The sequence below is a fragment of the Chinchilla lanigera genome, unplaced genomic scaffold, assembly GCF_000276665.1.
Source record: "Chinchilla lanigera isolate Chin_1 unplaced genomic scaffold, ChiLan1.0 scaffold00043, whole genome shotgun sequence".
In the NCBI taxonomy this organism is placed as follows: Eukaryota; Metazoa; Chordata; class Mammalia; order Rodentia; family Chinchillidae; genus Chinchilla; species Chinchilla lanigera.
Window position 1 is genome coordinate 9,897,411 of NW_004955444.1, and position 18,845 is coordinate 9,916,255.

General features: G+C 48.0%; 1 protein-coding gene across 8 annotated transcripts in view; it reads right to left on the minus strand.

The window, feature by feature from the left end:
* Positions 1–4,923: 4,923 nt before the first annotated feature.
* The window catches only part of Sulf1 (sulfatase 1), a 164,596-nt gene continuing 150,674 nt past the window's right edge, over positions 4,924–18,845 (minus strand). For 7 of the 8 annotated variants that reach the window (XM_013518198.1, XM_005392113.2, XM_005392114.2 and 4 more), the window contains 4 exons: positions 17,023–17,165; positions 16,809–16,932; positions 15,000–15,036; positions 4,924–5,009 (listed from right to left, as the gene is read on the minus strand). In XM_013518198.1, coding sequence (XP_013373652.1) covers positions 4,979–5,009; positions 15,000–15,036; positions 16,809–16,932; positions 17,023–17,165 — 335 coding nt within the window. In that variant the 3' untranslated portion in view covers positions 4,924–4,978. The remainder of the gene's footprint in view (positions 5,010–14,999; positions 15,037–16,808; positions 16,933–17,022; positions 17,166–18,845) is intronic. The other variant, XM_005392116.2, reaches the window with a different exon arrangement.

Sequence of the window (18,845 nt, forward strand, 5' to 3'; positions counted from 1 at the left end):
GGCAGAGACGCTTTGACACGGGTTTTGGACGCAGGCACGTCGGGGCGGTTCACGTTGAGACCTGCGCGGTGAGCGGGGGTGGCGGGCTGGGGGTATTATCTTCCCGGCTTTACTTTGGCTCCAGACTTGGTTCGGCCTCAGTGTTTTAAGAGCTGTTAAAAAACATCCCGTTCCTTTTTCCTTTTTAAAATTGCCAGCTGGGCAGAGATGGCCTCTGTGGCTGCAGTGTTTTTGGAGCCAAAAACATTCTTAATTGCACAAAGTCATTGGAAAACGAGGAGATCAATTTTCGGTGCTCACTTTTGAATTTAAACGTCAAAGTCTGATGCAGTTCCAACTCGTAATACCGACATCAATCAGCAGGAATCTAAAAGCGCTCTTCCGCCTGCCGGGATGGCTGAGGTCCGAGGCGCTGCAGAAAGGGCAAGCCTGCCGCGGATCGAGTTGTTGCAGCTGTGTTCTCAGAGGCTGATGCTCAGAGGAGCGCGGCGGCCTCAGAGATCAATGCTCTCTGCGGCGGGGTGCGGGCCCCAAGCCGAGACGGATTTCGTTTCACCGGAGTGCCACCTAGCGGCCACGGCGGGAAACACGCGCTGCTGATCGGGGCTCGACCGGAACCGGGTCCCCCACAGGGCAGGGTGGCAAGGGTCAGGCCTTCTCTTCTCGTGCTCAGACCTCCCCGAGGCTGGACTGGTTCCCCTCAAGCTCTGCGTCCCTGTCTTGTTGGGTTTGGAGGGGGCGAAGAGTGGGGAGAGAACTCTGGACCCCAGGGTCCAGAGGCGCAGGGATGCTGGTGGGGGGACAGCTCGGAAGGAAGGTGAGGATGTCCGGGTGGCAGAGTCCGGTCGTGAACAGCACGAGGACTGAAGGGTGGGTGGGGTGTCTGCAGGTTGCGATGGGACAGGAGGGGAGAGAAAAACAGGGAGGATGGAAAGGCAGAGAAAAATTCCCTGCGGACCTGGGGAGTAGTGCGACAGGCGGGGCGGGGAGGCGGAGACCCCCAGGGACCCGGGGGGGGCCATGAGGACGCACCTGGCGGAGAGCGTGGAAGTGCTGCTAGCTGGCAGAGGTCAGGGGACCCGATCTGTGGAGGTGTTGATCGCCCTGGGGACCTGAATCATTGACCAAAGATGTTTTCTGTTAAAATCATCAATGTTGTATCAAGCAATGTGGTATCAAGTATCAAGCAGAATGGGACTAAACCAGGGAACTAACGATTTTAAGCAAGACCTAAAAATAATTGTAAAATCTTTTAAATTTAGGTTGGGCACCGTGGTAAATGGGCATAATCCCAGGATCCTGGAGGCTGAGGCAGAAGGATCAAAGTTCAAGGGCAGCCTAAGCTCACACAGGGAGTAAAAAAGTAAGAGTTTTGAGGTTAATTTGGATCTTAAAGGTCATGAGCACTGTTCCCTGCTTACCAAGTGGGGCGCCCTTGTGCCAGGGGGGCTCGCTGTAGCTTTTTCCTCTGCCTGGTGAGCGTGTGTGCGTGTGTGTGCGCGCGTGTGTGTGTATGCGTGCGTGCGTGCACACGAGTGTCCCCGTGGGGACGGTGGAGCGGGCCGAGCCCTCTCTTTCTTCCAGATCAGTGCGGGCTGGGTGGATGCGGCAGCCAGCCTTACTGGGCACCAAATCAGACGCGAGCTGGGCAGCAGCCGGCTCTCAGGGATTTTCAGTCTCTGAAGCAGTGTCTGCGGCGCAGTCCCGGGAGACACGGTGCCTGTCACACGGCAGGCACGGCGGAAACAGTTACAGAACCGCACTTGCTACCAAGTGTCCCCAGGGCAGCAACATTTGGCCTCGGCACACTTTGTAATAAAGGAACAAGAAGCTTAACGCGTACTCGTTCCTGTGTGGAAGCTACAGCAAGTTGACTTGGGAGTAGGACAGTGACGACTGGGGTCTCGGCGTGCCGGGGGTGGGGACAGAAAGGCGTCGGGTCTGGTCAGCGCGCGCCGTGCCCATGATGGAAACACCACCCTGAGCTCCACGGATATGCAGAATTAATATGCATTCACTGTTTTTTAAGGAAAGGGACAAAGTCTCGTCTCTGGACGACGCTGTTATCGCTAACTCTATTCTCTTGATGAAACTACGGTTTTTTGCAGTCATCTGAGGATTGACTGTAAAATCCTTGAGTCCTTTGTGTTTTGGGTTTTTTTCCCTATTTTTTTAAACCTTCTAACTTCTAGACATTTGGGCCAAATGGCACGGAAGGTAGCAAAGGGGGACTGTCAATCAGAAAATGTGGGTCTTGGAGAGGGAGTAGGTTTCTATTTACATCAAAGTTGTGGTCTCCAAACTGCCTTTGAGGGATGGTACCTGTGCAGGGCCCAGTGGAAACTGTCAACGTACGGCCCCTTTTTCAAAACTTACTAAGCATCTCAAGACAGCAAGAGCACTAAGGAAAGCGTGGGGCCTTTGCCCCCGCCCAGGCAGGTGTCCGGGAGGCCCCCTCGTGCTGCCCCTGCCGAGGATTCCCTGATAGCAGTGACGCAGATCTGCGCTGAAGTCATCGATCTGAAAGTTTCCACTCCAGACTCCGGGGCTGCCTTACGAGTGTGGCCAATATCAGTTATGTAAGTCAAGATTAGGCAGGCATGCATATGCCACAAAATGGTTAAGTTCACGTCTTTGAAACGGTATATTTTAAACACCCTTTATTTCAAGAAATATTGCTTCTCGACTTTCCTGAAGCCAGAATTGTTCTATAAAAGTATCACAGAGTATTATACAGGATTAAAAACACAGTATACTTCCTAGTATCTTGAAATCTTTTTACAAAGCACATCATTCATGACCATAAATATGTTTATTCTGTCATTCGGCTGATGACACACACAGCTGATAAACGCTAATTTTAACATATGTACACAGTCTATGATAAAGACTGAATGTAACCAAAGATACAACTATAACATATTAAATTTTCTTTAAAAGAGTTGATCTTAAACAGTTAATGAAAACATAACTTATCTAAATGTTTGAGTTTCTAAAAATAAAAAGAAAACCACTGTTAAGTGAAACAGAGCAATCTTCTCGAGCAATTGTATGGGGTACTGATGATTTTCATTGAGGTAATCCTTTTGCTGGTGTTTAAAAATCTAATACAAAACAAGAATATTGGCAAGAATACAGATTTTAACAGCAATTCTGAACTATGTCTTTAAAGATTCAGAACTTGGAGAAGGTCCTAAAATAGCCATTCAACAAATGTTACAAAATCAATCTCCCTCATGATGTGTTTAAATTACCGAACATTCACGATTGTGGTTAATTGAAAAAGTTCCTTATATAAATTTAAAACTACATAGATTTTCTCAACACTTAAGCTTATTAATCAGGCCAAGAAAACAAAATCATGGTGAAAGCACAGAGTCTTTTAGTCCTTTTTCTTCTGTCACGGAAATAATTAAAATTCTGCAATCTGAAGCATAGGTGAACAACTTGAGGCTAGGCACAGAGAGAGCAGGCGACTTTTGTCATTTGTTTGCTTTTTTATTTATTTTTACCACCAACATTATTAGCCATGCCTTTCTGCTAATCAATCTTAGCAAGTCAGGATACAACACATGTACCGTGTTCTGGCAGAAGCGTGTGCTCAACAATATGCGACCCGCACTGTGTGTCGTCCTCGGGGCCCGTCTTACTTTGCCACACTGAGAGCACTGAACCAGAAATGATGACACTGAAAAATTCCAGTGGTCAAAAATAAAGCAGAACTTCATTCTGCAGGCAGTGAAAGTGTGCTGACAGATTCACCAAGGAGATCAAGTTTCAGAGACGAAGAAAGGCACAATTCTAGCCACTGGGACTGGATAACAGTTATACACGCATGCCCCTACAACGCTCCAAAGATTAATACTGTTTTGGCTCCAAACACAGAACAGAAAAAAACCCCAACTGTTCTTTCCTTTTATTTATTTTTTTGGGGGGTATTTTTTTTTCCGGTACCAGGAACCGAACTCACGACCTTGCGCTTGCCAGGCAGGCGCTGTGCCGCTGAGCTAAATCCCCAGCCCCCCCAGCTGTTCTTTCTACTCTTGGCAAACAGTGGATTACAAGGATGCGTTGCCGGGAGCACACCGCTTGCTCACATGCACGCTAAATTCTGCATGAATGGACCCAGGGTAGCTTGGGATGCTGGTAGCTAGGATTGCTGTTATTCGTTTGCTAACAAAAAGTTAAAAAGAAATCCTGGTTTAGGATAAGGTAACAACTTCATCTAATCAGAGGAGAGTGGAGGAGGCACTGCCTTCCGCATGCCCCGAGCGCTCCTTGGGTTGTTCTCTACCTTGGCCGACATCCTCTCCACTCGGCTGGAATGCGTGTGCCCAGCACCTGATGAAGGAAGCGTCCATCAGAATGCACGGGCCCACACAGCTGATCTGCAGAAACACCCCCTCCAGGACCACCAGCCCGGGAGGCTCCTCCTGATGGCGGCCGCCGGGCTGCGGCCTAGCGCGGGGCTGGAGCTCCAGCTCCGTCAGGCCACTGCCGCCGAAGCTGCTTCCAGCGCGGTCGATCTCCGCACGCCCCTCAGGTTTCAGCTTCACCATATCTCCAGTGTTCAGAATTCAGATGATTCACTTCTGGAATGTCACTGTCCCGTTCAAGTGTACTCTCTGGACTTAACGTTGGTCGGTTCAAAGGAAGGGATCGAAGGTCAGCGGGCAAGGTCAAATGAAGAGCGTCCCTGCCCGCTGGACCTGGGTCTCCTCTGACTCCGCAGAGGGCGTGTCCACCCGCACGGGGTGCTCGGCGGAGGTGACCAGGGACCCATCACTTTGAGCAGGTTCAGTCCGACTTGCTTGCTTTTGCTCAGAGTGTTCAGCAGTGCAAATACTGTATCCACATCCTTCAAGTAACGAGTCCAGTCAGCAGACTAAGTCCATGGTTGTGCCTGTACTTAGGGCCGCTTCCGTTCACGCTAACTGCCAGGCCTTGCCGGTTGGTGTCTGCAGCGCGTCTGGACAGATTAGCCTTCCCATCCATCCCATAGCTGCCCTCTGTGAGGAGAGAGGCGAGGGGCACATTAGTGCAAAAACATTTCTCACCTAACTGAGCAAGCAACTTCCGCTACTTCTACAGAGCAAATCAACTCAAGCTATCGCACTAAAGTGTTTCTGCCCAGTAATCTGTTATCAAGGAGTGACCCTGGAATACAAGGGTGATGGAATGACAATAAAAATTTTTTTAAAAAGTCATACAAGTGAAAACTTCTATGTGTCAGCACATCCGGTATCGGAAATGGTTCCGTCCCACCTACCCAGGGAGTTAGGGTTCAGTCCTGTCACTCAGTAATTAGGAGAGCATGAGAGTGCGCCTTGGACCTCATCTGTCAAGTGCGGGAATAGATGTGACAAAACCATTATTACTTATGTGCAAGCACCGCATCGTTTCACTAGTGTAAACCTTGAAAGAGTTAATTTAAACTCGGAGGTATGATAGACACTGTGAAATGATAGGAAACCGCTGAAGAGTAAAGGGCAACTGGGATGTGGGAAAAGAGAGGGGAAAGAAGGAGAAATTTTGTATGTATGTATATACAGGATAGTTAACATGGTTGTTCTTCTGTCTTCTATTTCTATGCTGAAAGAAACTGTTAATGAGTCTTTGGTTGACCAATATTGCATGTCTATATCTGTTTTCATGAGAAGCCACTTTGAACATATCAATATGTAATACAACCACCATTGTTAATTCCTACCACTTTGTTTGTAACTCTGTATTGTCTGTATTGTGCTTGTGATATGTTGTAAAATGTTGTATATCTGTTAATGTTTCCCTCCTTTTATCTTTAAAAAACAAAACAAAACAAAAAAACCATTACTACTTGTAGGCTTGCTGGGTATTCGATGGATTCCAAAGTATTTGAGTGTAACTGGCAATGCTTAGTGTAATATTTAATCTTCATTATATATTTTCTGGCACTCAGCATAAAAACAAATTTGAATGCAGGTATGTGCCTCAAATGCTTAGATGTTTTTGTCCTAGTTCTAAACTCTAGAGAAATCCATGCCCACAGTGAATCAACATTGGAGTAGTTTTCACATGTGCAAAGAACACACAGCTTTCTCTGCCTCGGATCTGCGCCCATCACCAGAATGACTACAGCCTTGAAGAAAATAAGACTTCTCGTGTGCCCAAGGACCTTTCAGAAAGAGGTGAATCACAGTAGGTGATGAACCCCCCACAGAGCGGTACAGAGCAGCCAGGGTAACTAGTGAAACTGTGCAAGATCCACACCTTCTGTGTAATTAGAAGAGAGAACCCTACAACTTTCAGATCACCTGTAAATACAAGCAAAGGGAACAGCAAATCCCAGCAAGGGCACACACCACACTGTGGACAGAGGCCCTGGGAAAACAGTATGACAAAGAGAAAGGAGGAAGGAACCGAAGACTGCTTTAAAGCCTTCGCTGGAAAGGAGAGCTCAAGTATAACGCCCTGACCGGCCGCTGGTGTCACTGCGCTGACAGTGACGGGAAGCTGGAGGGTGGGGGATGCAGGTGGCTGGCTTGGCAGGACATCGCTTCAGGAGAAAGGGACATGAAGTAGGGGAGGGGGGCCTTGGGAAACTGGGTGGTAAGCAGAAGGCAAAAGGGAAGGTATCTGAGGGGGGAGAAATGGGAGGGCTCCTGACTTCACCTCTTCCACTCAAACAGTAACAAAATCGTAAAGAGAAACTCTACTATGTTATGGAACAGACCTCTTTGACTAGAGGTCTTTTAAGTACGCCGACCCACGGAACGAAAGCTGCTTCCGTCTACAGAAAATAACTCTGAGAAAACAGAAAACAAGAACTTTTCTTAAAAATCTATCTCATAAAAATTTCCCTGCCAAAATAAACCATAAAGTAAAGAAAACCACAACGCACCAGCACTAAGTAAAGTAGATGTAATTAATCAAACATCAGAGGACGCGAGAGCTGTCTCAGGTCAGAAGCTAAAGGTCAAATGAAGAGACACAGAAGGTCAAATATCGCACGGTTTCTCTTTTACACAAAACCCGAAATATAAATAACTGAAAGAGCAAAATAAGAAAGAGATGGTGGGAGACAGGAGGCAGACTCTGGCGATGGAAGGGGATCTAGGGAGTGTGTAGGGGGTAAAAACGCTTAGGATGAGAGACATACACACACCCAGCCCTCAGGATGGACATGCTATGTGTTGCAAACATTCGCCAGGAGTTAAAGCATTATTATATATTGAGCAGTTAAAGAAGAAGTTAAAGTATCTACCCAGACTCTTCCATCCAGCAAAGCTCTCCCTGACATATCAAAGAGACAGGAAAACAGTGAGACACATGCCGGATGTGGGGAATACCGCATGTTAGCTTTTCGTGAGCAATTCTCTAGAGGACGAGTTTTGGTCTATGAAGGAATCACTGGGGGAAAGCCAGCAAAAGGCTTCATGGTGAGCGTTTGATCTAGGAGTAAAATGTAGGGGAAGCTTGTGAAAATATTGTGTGCATTATGTAGGACAAGGAAGAAATAATGCAACTAAAGTGGAAGGAGAAATAGAAGAGATAGACGAGAATAAGGCCCCTAAGTATGGTGCTGTCAGAAACTGGTCGGTGAGAAAATGCAGTTAAATGAAAAAACAGGGACTGGAGGCATTAAAGAGGCTTAAATCCCACGGCTGGACCAAGATAAACCCGGAAGGAAACCAAAGGGAACCCCGAAGGAAAAAGAGAGAGCAAGTATCTTTATAAAGAGTAAATGGCTGGCGGTGGTGGCGCAGGCCTGTAATCCCAGCACGTGGGAGGCTGAGGCAGGAGGATCGCTGTGAGTTCAAGGCCAGCCTGGGCTGCATAGTGAGACCTTGTCTCAAAACACCAAAAAATAAATGAATAAATGGTAGAATATGAAAAAAGAAACACAAGTGACAACCCCTCCAAGACACAGCAAATGGACTGAAATAAACACTATCATTGGAACCACCTTCCAGCGGGCCTTCGGGGCGCTCCCTCACGGTGGCTGTGTACGACCATGAAATGAGTGGACGGGGTGTGGGCTGCGCAGCGCTGGGACGGCCGGATTACACCCGCACCTCTTGCACCTCCCAGCACGGAAAGCCAAGGACCGTCTGCCATGGAGAGAACCAGACTGCGGCCCTACGGGGCTCATTTCCCGGGGCCCGGCCTCCTTCCCGGCTGGCCATTGGGCTACGCTGCACCCCCAGGGCTCTAAGGGGCCCTGCAGGGACCGCCCCCTGCACTGCGCTCCACCTGCCCAGTGGTGGGTGCAAAGCTTCAAATACTGTGGAAGGGTCCCAACAGAGGTGACGAACAACCTGACTCCAGAGTTACGTTCTGCAGGGGAAGGACACGTTCTGCGGCCGCCACAGCGCGCAACCGCGGGCAGAGATGGCGCGTTAAATAGACGCAGCACGCCGCTGGCACCCTTCAGTGGAGAAGTGGGCTGGAGGTGAAAACATCTGCGGTCCCCAGTGGGGACAGAAGGTAGGCCTGGTAAGGGCGCGTTTCCCTGTGCTCTGGGTGTGGGCAGCAGCCGGCCGGGAGGATGGATGCAGCTGTCTTCTCACACAACTGAGCTATAACTGCTCAGATCACTGCTCCGCAAAACAGCTCCTTTTGCTGTAGGCAGCGAAGTCAGATAAAATACTACAGGCAGTCAGGCTGCGGCCCCCGAGCCAGTGGAAGAGGAGATGCCTTGCAGCTGGGGTGGCGGGCCAGACCTCAAGACAAAGGGTAAAACAAATGCACCCGCACACTTCCTAAGGGTAAACGTCAGGGACTGATATTCTAAATAGGCCTCTATCACCTTGAGGAAGCCAGGAAGAGCCTCTAACCCAAGCCCTACAGGAAAGGCCCCTGTTCTGTGTTCATGTCAGCTTGCTACGTGACTTGCTTCCCTATTTGATCCCAATTGAATCAATTTTGCCTGAGCAATTATACTCATAATCTTATTGGTTGACCACAGTTTTGCCCCACCTCATGCCCACCTTGCCACTTCCCATGTTTCCCACCTTGGGCCCATCTCACCTCATGGATTTGCTCTGCACAAATCCCTAGGAAAGGCAGGTTCCTGGTAATCCATTTGGGACCCCTTCTGTCTCTCTCTTAGAAGCTTTCTTTCCCCCAATACATATATTGTGCTGTTAACCTCCGTTGTTCTTAAAATTCATTCTTTGATTTTAGAGAATATGAACTCACACCAGGTATCGCAGGTTGGGAGTTTCTTTCCCCTGCATCACTTTGGAATTGACCCAATAAAGATAGAAATCTTAAACAGAATAATTTTCATGGCAGAGACAGGGGAATGGAGTTTACTTAAAAACTACAAAGAAACACCAGGTGTCATGGGAGAATTGTAGCAAACCTCCAGAATCCTGATGTTGTAAAACTATTCTAGAACATAGAAAATCAAGGAAAACTTCCAAACTTTTATGAAGCAACTATATCATTGATAGGTAGAAGGCATAATTATGGATCGTTTTACCCACAGAGACACACTTGTCCAAATCCCAGAAGCAAAAGACTACCGGGCAAAAGACTTTGCGGGTGTGACAAAGTTAGGGATTTTCTTTTTTTGAGTCTGAGACTTGTTTCAAACCTGTGACCCTCCTGCCTCAGCCTCCCAAGTACTCAGATTGTCGGCATTCCCTGGCAAATTATAGATCTTACAACGGGGGTATTAACTGGGAGTCCAGATAATCACATGGGTCCTTACAAAGGGAAGGAAAAGCAGAGGATTTGGAGGAGGAGATGGGACCCGAGAAAGCATAGGAGCGGGATTGGGTGGGGGACAGAGGAGAGAGAGAGAAAGATAGATAAGAAGATTAGCTATACTGCTGGCCTCAAAGATTGGGGAAGGGACCCCGAATAAGGAATGCGGGCAGCCAGCAAAGAAAAGATTCCCCTGGAGCTCTCGAAGGGACACAGAGCTGCTGACACCTTGATTTGTGCCCAGCGAGACCCATTTCAGACCTCTGACCTCTAGAAATAGGAGACTAAATGTGTGTTGTTTTGAGGCACAGCGGTAGTTGTTACAGCAGCAAGAAACTAATACAACACCTAAAAGATCTTAGCACAAACTAAAGAAAACCAACAAGCACAAACAAAAAGAAAACCAGAGGCTGACAGAACTCAAATACAGCACAGGAACTTCAATATTAGGAAAATAGTACATGATGAACTAGAGGAATTCGTTCTAGGAATGAAAGGTTGATTTGCTTTTCACACATCTATTAATACAATGTACCATATTTATAAATTAAACAGAAAATATGTTATATCTTCATAGATACTGAAAAAAATCTTTGACTTATTGATGATAAAAACACCAAAACAGTTGATGGCTACTTCTTTAACATGATAGACGTGCATATAATTTAGTTCTAAAGGCTGCCTCTCACTGTGGAAATCCTAAAAGCATTCTCATGCAGATCAGGATGGAGGTAATGTTATGCTGGAAGTACGGGTTCACTCAGTTAGTTGTATCTCTCTCTCCCCTGTCAGGAGTGAATGTTGGTCAATGTGCGCATTTTAGCGCTAGGCACCAGAAGGATCACAAACATACCCCGCTACACTTCAAACCCAGACCTGGGGGTTCAAATGCCAGTCTGTCTAACAGGAAGTGGTATCCTTTGGAGAAACGGCTGATTCCAGATGTAAGGTGAACCCAGGACACTGCACTAGACTAGAAAGTAGCTAAGTGCTTGGGAACAACTAGAGCACTCCAAACATACCCCAGGCCTCTCGAACGGACACTGGCAGTCAAACCTGAGCATTTTGATCATTAAAATATGTAGTGACAGCAAAAGAATATCCATGCAGTAAAGTGAGGGCTGTGATTCCACACTGACATAAGTAACGAACAGGTTGCAAAGGCAGTCACTTCCTCAAGGTAGAATATGACAAGAAGCGTAGGAGGAAACTACAGTTGGAAAAATCACCACCCACAGCCATCATGTTAGCAATGAATGATTTAGGTTAGAATTGTGAATGACTTACTAATCACAAAATGAGAAATAGTAGTTTATAGTGGATTAATCTGGCAAACAACACTTTACCCAAGTAATCAAAGATCACATCACCAAAGAAGAGCAGGCAGCTCTTGATGAGCTGTCCTGAAGTACGAGGTTGCTTTTGTGGTATTCCTGCCAAAAACAAACCACTGTAGCCCAGTCAGGCAGTAACATCAGACAAATCCCAAACCGAGGGACACTTTACAAGATAATTGGCCCACACTCTCAAAATTTCATGACCCACAACAGAAAGTTAAGGAACTGTTCCAGAAGGAATGAAATTGAAAAGAACTTAAAAATTTGCTGTAATGTATAAATCTGGATTAGATCCCAGATCAGAAAATAATGAAAAAAAAAAGTAAGTACAACATTACTGGATAATTGGTGAAATTTGAATGTGGACTGTGGATTAGATAATTACATTGTATCAGTGTTGAATTGTCTGATTTGGGTAAATGTACAAAAGTTATGCAAGAAAATGTTCTTAGGAAATATAAGCATTTCTGTGTAAAAGGATCTAATGCTTGGAAATTACTCAAGACTGATTTTATTTATTTATTTATTTATTTTTGAGACAGGGTCTCACTATGCAGTTCAGGCTGGCCTTGAGCTCACTTTGTAGCCCAGGCTGGTCTCAAACTCGCAACAAGGATCCTCCTGCCTCAGCCTCCCGAGTGCTGGGATTACAAGCATGGGCTACTGTGCCCGGCCCCAAACTGATTTTAAAAAAAGGAAAAGTGTGTGAATATATGGGGGTGGGGATGAGGAGGATGAAACAAAGCATGAACTTCTCAAAACTATTCATGTCAAGTTTTAAGTAAATCTCACCCAACCCCGGACACAGAAAGGCTGTGAAATCACCAAGAGAAATTCAGAAACATGTCCAGGTGTCAAGCTGTCTCAGTTCTCTGGATGACAGCAATCCCACCACCTCCTGGGGCTCACTACATGCTGTGCGCTCTGAGCTTGCTCACCAGCCAGGATGGGATTTCAACCCAAGGCAGCCCGGCTGGGCACCCATGCTTGAAACCACAGCACGGTGGGTCACCCACAGCCGTCTTTAGCACACACTGCTGATCTGGGGCGGGGATGAATGAAAAGAAGCCAAAGCCCTGTGGACAGAGCCTGGTCCCTGAGGGTGGACGAAGGCGGTGACCTGCCAGCCGGGAGGACTTGGTGCAGGGGGTCAGGAAGCAGATCTGCCAGAGCGGGGCGGTGGAGAACTGACCACCGTCCCTCAGCAGCGGCTGCCCACAGCCATAGCTGCCCCAACTCTTCTTGAACATCAAAAGACAGCAGCAGGCGTGGTTGCTGCTTTCATTGGGAAAAGTACACAGCCCGCCAACTGGGTGACCTGACATTGTTTGTAGTGCTGCTTTCACCACAAGCCAAAGATGGCTTCCTCAGTCGTGGGGTCTCTTCCTGAGAGACTGGAAAAGTCTGCGACTGGGAAAAGCCTTCAGGCTGCTCCTGCTTTGAGCACGGACAGCGAATGAAGTGGGGTGGGGAGGTGCGCAGGAAACAGGTTTGCTTTTCTGAAGACTCCCTGGAAGTCTGAAGATTCATTTTTGAAAATCCACAAAAAAGGCAGTTAAAAAACCCTTATTTCCTCCCTTTTGTACAACAGAAATTTTCTAAACTCCCCTGTTAGGATTCTTGCCTGGTGTGGCGGTGCATGTGTGCGATCCCAGCACTCAGGAGGCCAAGGCAGGAGCGTTATGAGTTTGAGGCCAGCCTGGGCTACATAGTGAGTTCAAGGTTGGACTAGATAACAAGACCCTGGGCAATGCACCCCTCCCATAAACTACCCTGTTGAATTTTCCAATTTCAACTCTGCTTGTTATCATTTCTCTCAAGGTCTTCTGTCATCAAATTTTATGATTAAAAATATATTTTAATTAGTTTTCTAAAACTGGCCAAGTCTTCTGCATGCACGGAGGCCAGGCCACCAGTGGGGGACGGTGTACGGGCAACACTGCCCCTCCCCGCCGGGCAGCAGGTCGCCAGCACTTCCTGGCTCCCGGGCTTTGCTCTGCACCTGGTCCCGTTCAACCCAACAAGAGACAGCAGGCAAGGCCACCGCCCACACTGCCTGTGGGTCCCGGGCGTCAGTCCCCCGTGTGAGGAGGCGGATGTCCTTGTGGGGATCCCACGCCAAGATGCCCGGCCTGCAGCAGGGGCGTCCACCACGAGGCAGCTTACAGATTATGAAATGACGGCGTCTGAAAGCGCCAGGTATTCTGAGTTACAAAGTGTCTGTAATTTGCCCTTGGGAAGGAGGAAAGGAGGAGAAAGGGGAAGAATAGAGAGGGAAGAGAGAAGGGGAGAAAGGAAGCAGGGAGAGGAACAGGAAGAGGAGGAGGAGGAAGAGGAGGAGGAAGGGGAAGAAAAGCAGCAGGTAACATCGCGTCACCCCTGCACACAGGCTGCCGCAGCTGCAGTCGCCAGGGCCGTGTCTGGCTATGCGGTCACTGAGCAGTGGGAGTGGGGATCAGCAAGGGCAGCACCCACATCCTTCGCCTCAAAGCCGTCCAGGGAGGGCGGCGTGGGAAGCCACCGAGTCAGCTCCGCCCAGGCGTGGGTCTTAAGCAGCTGGCGAACACCCTGGACCTCTCTCATGCCAGAAAAGAAGGGACGCGAGGCTGAAAACCCCTCGACCGGAAAACGGAGTGCGTCACAACATAACTGTAAGACAGGTCCACTTACAAGGTCACGCTTCAGACAGGGAAGCAGGGGAAATAGCCCTGGGGTGACGGGTGTTGCCTCCTCAGCCACAGCCCTGGGAGACCGGCAGGGCGGGTTCTTTTGGGGTCTCACCTACTTGAGCTGAGGTGACATGGGGTTGCCATGGAGCAAGGAGGAAAGATCAGAGAGAAGAGATATCTAAGTGGCTCTAAAATGCCTTCAGGAGCCCAGCTTTGTTTTGTCCCCGTCCGCCCACCGCCTTTCCTACTGTCATTTAGCTTCTTTCTTGTGGTAATGACGAGGCACTGAGGAGCTGTCCGAGATGCTCCGGAGGCTGGAGGGGAGGCGGTGGGGAGGACAGGGCCCCTGCATGGCGAGCTTCTCTAACTTCTCTGAGAAGATATCAGTAATGATGGCACTGATTATGCCCAGGTTTCTCTGATGGAAACTCTTCTCCCAAGTGGATTCACGAACTAGATTGCTGACACGTCTGTGCCTCAGTCTGTGCCTTGGTGCGCCTCCGCAGAAGGGGAAACGGCAGTCCCCATCAGCCTCCTATGTCAGTTTCTGAGAGGCCTCTAAATAGCTCCGCTTGGAGCAGAAAATCAGCAACAGCTGGCAGGCTGGCATTTCTGAGTGACTACGGGACAAGCCGCCCGGAGTCCGGCCCCCTCCAGGGCGCAGTGAGACGGGAGGATGGGTGTGCTCGCAGGGGGATAAGATGTCAGGGCTGAGCGCCGATAGGAAGTTTCCGGGCGGCACTGCCGTCTCAGTGCTACGTTGGTCCCTTCCTGTGAGTCTTGATCCCAGACCCTGTCCCTAACCCCAGCACCTTCCCGTACCTGCGGAGCCTCCTGAATGACCATTGTCTTTTCCCACCCTAATTGGCTGATGACCATTAACAAGGAAATTCCCTTTGTTTCCTTCTCTTGTCGATGTTACATGTAATAAAAGTCTCTAGCTCATGTCCGTGCAGCTTCCCCACCAAATCAGTGTGTAAGCAATCAAGGAAACAGTCAAGCCGCACCCTGTCCCCGGGCTCCCACGCTACTCTGTGTCTTCCCTCTCACATCGCTCCCTGCGTTACTCCATCAGCCAACAAGCAGACACGCGTGGGAGGGGGAAAGGCCCAGGAGGCATCTGGCCGAGACAGAGCACCGAGTTACAGCAAAACAGCAGATCGGTACCCAGTGACCGAATACAGAGGAGAACGCGGCTAGAACAAACGTGCTGCGTGCAATGTAGTAAGAAACAGAAACGAGCTAGAACGACGGGATCATGCAATGAGTGCAAAGGCGCTGAGAACGGAAAGGTGAGTACCTGTGCAGGTCGTAGCTTCCTCCATCTTTATTTCCTGCTGGAGGAAAACACAAGAGTCATTCACGGGAGCTTTAGAACCTGTGAAACCACTCTCCGTGCAGTTTTCCACACACAACACCTAAACTCTAGAAAGAAACATGCTGTGCTAGACACAGACAGCGCTCAAATTGGACAGAGATTTTTCTATCAGAGAGTTGACTGGGGATTGACGGCTATAAAAAAAAAGGCTGAAGATGAAAAAATCTGTAAGTGTTCCCATGAAACAGTGGGTGGGCATAGGAAGGAGGAGAGTTCCCTTAAAAGCAGTGAGAAAAGTACTTCCCCAAGTCCGCGCAATTCTCAGTAAAAGTTGATTGTCTGTTATTTTTAGACAAACTCTTGAAAAGTGGGCCCCTACTAATTTCCCTTAAGAATAGTCGAAGAGGTGGAGGGGCAACTTGATGACCAGCAGATTGACGGGCTCCCGCGGGGCTGTCGTTTCCCCACAGAAGACGCTATCAGATTTCGGGAAATGGAGCGGTTCTGTCATCTCCAACGCATGACGGGTGCCTTGTTCCTCTGGGAAGAGATCTGGGTGTAACATTTCTAGGGCCCCCAAGATTTGGTTTAGATTCCAGGCTTTGTGGGCTGTTCCTTCCTTCCTTTCTTTTTTCCTTCTGTAAGATTTCAGGAAAAGGTCACTAGGTCAGCAGGATATTCAGAAAGACGTGAGGTGAGCAGGGTCAGTGAGTCTTGGCTGGCAACTAATTTCCACCCAGTGTTAACTGGAAAGTGTTGGCTGAGAACTGAGATGGGACTTCTCTCACTGGACTTTTATTTTCTCAGAGGATGTCCATAACTTGGAAGTCTAGGATCCTGTTGTGGTGGGAAGGACCAGCAAGGATGCTGAGCGTTTTGGAAAGGAAGCCACTTTCTCTGTTCATGTGACATGACCCAGCAAGCTGCCCACTTGAGGGAATGCTGGCTCTGCAGGGGACCCACAGATGCAGGTTAAACTTGACTGCATGAAAAGAGCTCCCAGGGCCCCTTGAGTCCAGGTCTTCACCCTTTGAGGGTCTACTTGTTGTGCCAATTGGTTCCCTTGCTAACCTCAGGACTCCTCCTTTCTATGGGACAGCGGCTATTTACACTTCTGCAGAAACAGTGAGAAGAAAAGTCTTCTCGTTAACCAGGAAGAAGATGGAGCCAACCCTGAGAAGAACCACATCTTCATGAGTGAAAGCGCAAATCAGCAGAACATCTGGCTGGTTCCACACAGACCCTCTGATGCTTTCAGGTCTTGAGTTAATGAACTGCTCCAGTACCTCTATTTTCAGATGGGAACCACTGGCAAGAGAGATCGAATTCACTGTGCTGTAGACAGGGATCCAACTGGGGGTGGTCCAAAGGGTGACAGCAGAAACAGGGCACCGTGTGCTTCCATCCAAGCTCACCCAGTAAAAGAGGACCTTTGGTTTAATTAGAGTAGATCGTATGACTGTTGACAGCAATAAGAAGGAAATCCCCGAATCTTTCATCTCATCCTCCAAGAGATGCTTCAGTTGGGAATCGGGGTTTGCTAATAATACAACTGACCTGTGGGACAGACTGCAAGGAAACGCATAGCTGATCTTCTGATGGATTAGGTTTTTCACTAGTGCACCCAGAACTAAACTTAGAGATCAAATTATGTTTGCAATTGCTGGCAAAGTTTCCCCTGGAAGGATCCCAAACTATATGTTTCTCTGCCTATACACATTTCAAAGGTAAAAGGCACGGTAATACAAAGAATTTTCCAGGTAACATGGACAGAAATTCCTTTTTTCTTACCAGCTTCCAGGCCCTTCGGTCTTGGGTTGCACTGTTTATACCCCTGGCAGCTCCTGAGCTCCATCAGCTGTATGTGCAGCTGATTCAGAATGCCCCGTTCTACCGTGTGCACTGCATTTGTGAGCTGCAGACGAAGAGACAGGAAAGCGACTTAAACTCACGTTCTGCTTATGCTGTTTCCAACCACCTTCACAGAATGAAACTACTGTCTTACCTGATAAGGATCTGTGTTCATATCAAAATACTCCAAAAAGCCAGTCGCAAACTCGCAGAAAAGAAAATTATGCGTCTCATTAACTGTGCGCAAACACCAGTAGGTGTTATTGTTAGAACTTGTGCAAGCACAGAATGATCCCACTGTCGGGTGAGAAAGAAAACAACACAAGCACAATGAAAAACTCTCACCATCGCCTTATATTTATACTTTAAGCTTCAGGTATTCTTTCTTATAAATACTATGCTTAGGTGTTAAAGGTATTTCCCCCTCTCTCAATATAAATTTGCTCTGAAACTAGGTGAAAATGGACAATTGATGGTGAGTTCACAAATGTTGACGCCCAAGATGAGTTTTCAGCCCGTTAGGCTTGAACCAGGTTGGTGGGTCCGGGGGCTATCACTGGTAGTGATTCTAGGCTCCCTGTATTTTGTTTGACATATGATCCGTTTCAACCATGAAGGTCTTTTATGTCATGAAGATGTTCTCTAGTTAACTTGTAGAGTATTTAAGACAGGTGTCAAATTTAAAAACAAATCACTCACTCTTGTATTTGCAAAAGGGCAAAGGTCCCACATTTGCTGATCTTTCCTGTAATAAATGAATTTTAGAACTGTACTAGCAAATATTTTTTAAAAGCAATTAGGATAGACATACTTGGTGAGTATTTTTGTACACTCCATGGTTTGCCTTTACAGCTTGTTTAATCCTCAAATAACGTTGTGAGACAGATTATTATCAACATCCCCACTTTTTAGATTGGAAAACTGAGGTGCACAGAGGTCAAGTCATTTGTCCAAGGTCAAGCAATTGATAATTGCCAGCCTGGTTATCTGGAAAGAAGGTTTACCCTTAGCCACTAGACTCTACTAGCTGTATGCAGTATTATTATTATTTTTTTTTCTGGTACCGGGAATCAAACTCATGACCTCACGCTTGCCAGGCAGGTGCTGTGCCACTGAGCTACATCCCCAGTCCCCTGGAGATTATTAAACATGATGCTCAAGTCTCTTCTATAAAATGACACAGTATTGCATATTACCCCCACATAGCCTCCTATGTACTTTAAATCATCACCAGGGTCTTTCTAACACCCGATTCAACGTAGGTGCTGTGTAAATAGTTGTTACATGGTTTGTTTTAGGAAATATGAGAAAAGATTTGTACGTGTACAGTTTATTTGTGCAGATAAAAAATTTTCCAGAGTATTTTCTATGTGTGGTTAGCCGACTGCATAGAAGCAAAACCCATGGTCAGGGAGGGCTGACGAGGTAGGAGGCGACTGACACAGTCTGAGGCACAGGAAAGGTGTGTGTGAGCAGGGACCCTAGACTAAGCTCTGCAGGGTCTGTAGGTGTTTGCGAGGCCCGGGCCTGTGCGTAGGCAGAGAGCTGAGGGAACGCTTGGAAGGGGAAGCCACATATGTGACGGCCCTGTGGCACGAGAGGCTTAGAATGGGACGAAACAGAAGCGCTGGAAGGAGGCAAGAGGAAGAGGGGGACACTGTTCCAGAGTGAGCCTGGACTGTAGCACCCAGGGCTTTCCTGGATATGCTAAGGATTTTGCTTTTTAGGGAAAAACACGATGTCTTTAAGAGGTTACTCTAACTGCAGAACGGATGGGTGAGAACAAAGAGGAGCCTGGGAGACCACACAGGTGCTTTGGCGGTGGCCGAGGTACGAAACGGTGGCGACATGGGCAGGGTGGCCTCAGCCCAGATGGGGACACAGACGGACGTGTAATCAGCTCCCCTGGCACGAGTAGATGACACCTTCCTGTTCTGAGGCATCGTCTTTCAAAACACTTTCCAGTCCCGGGCACAC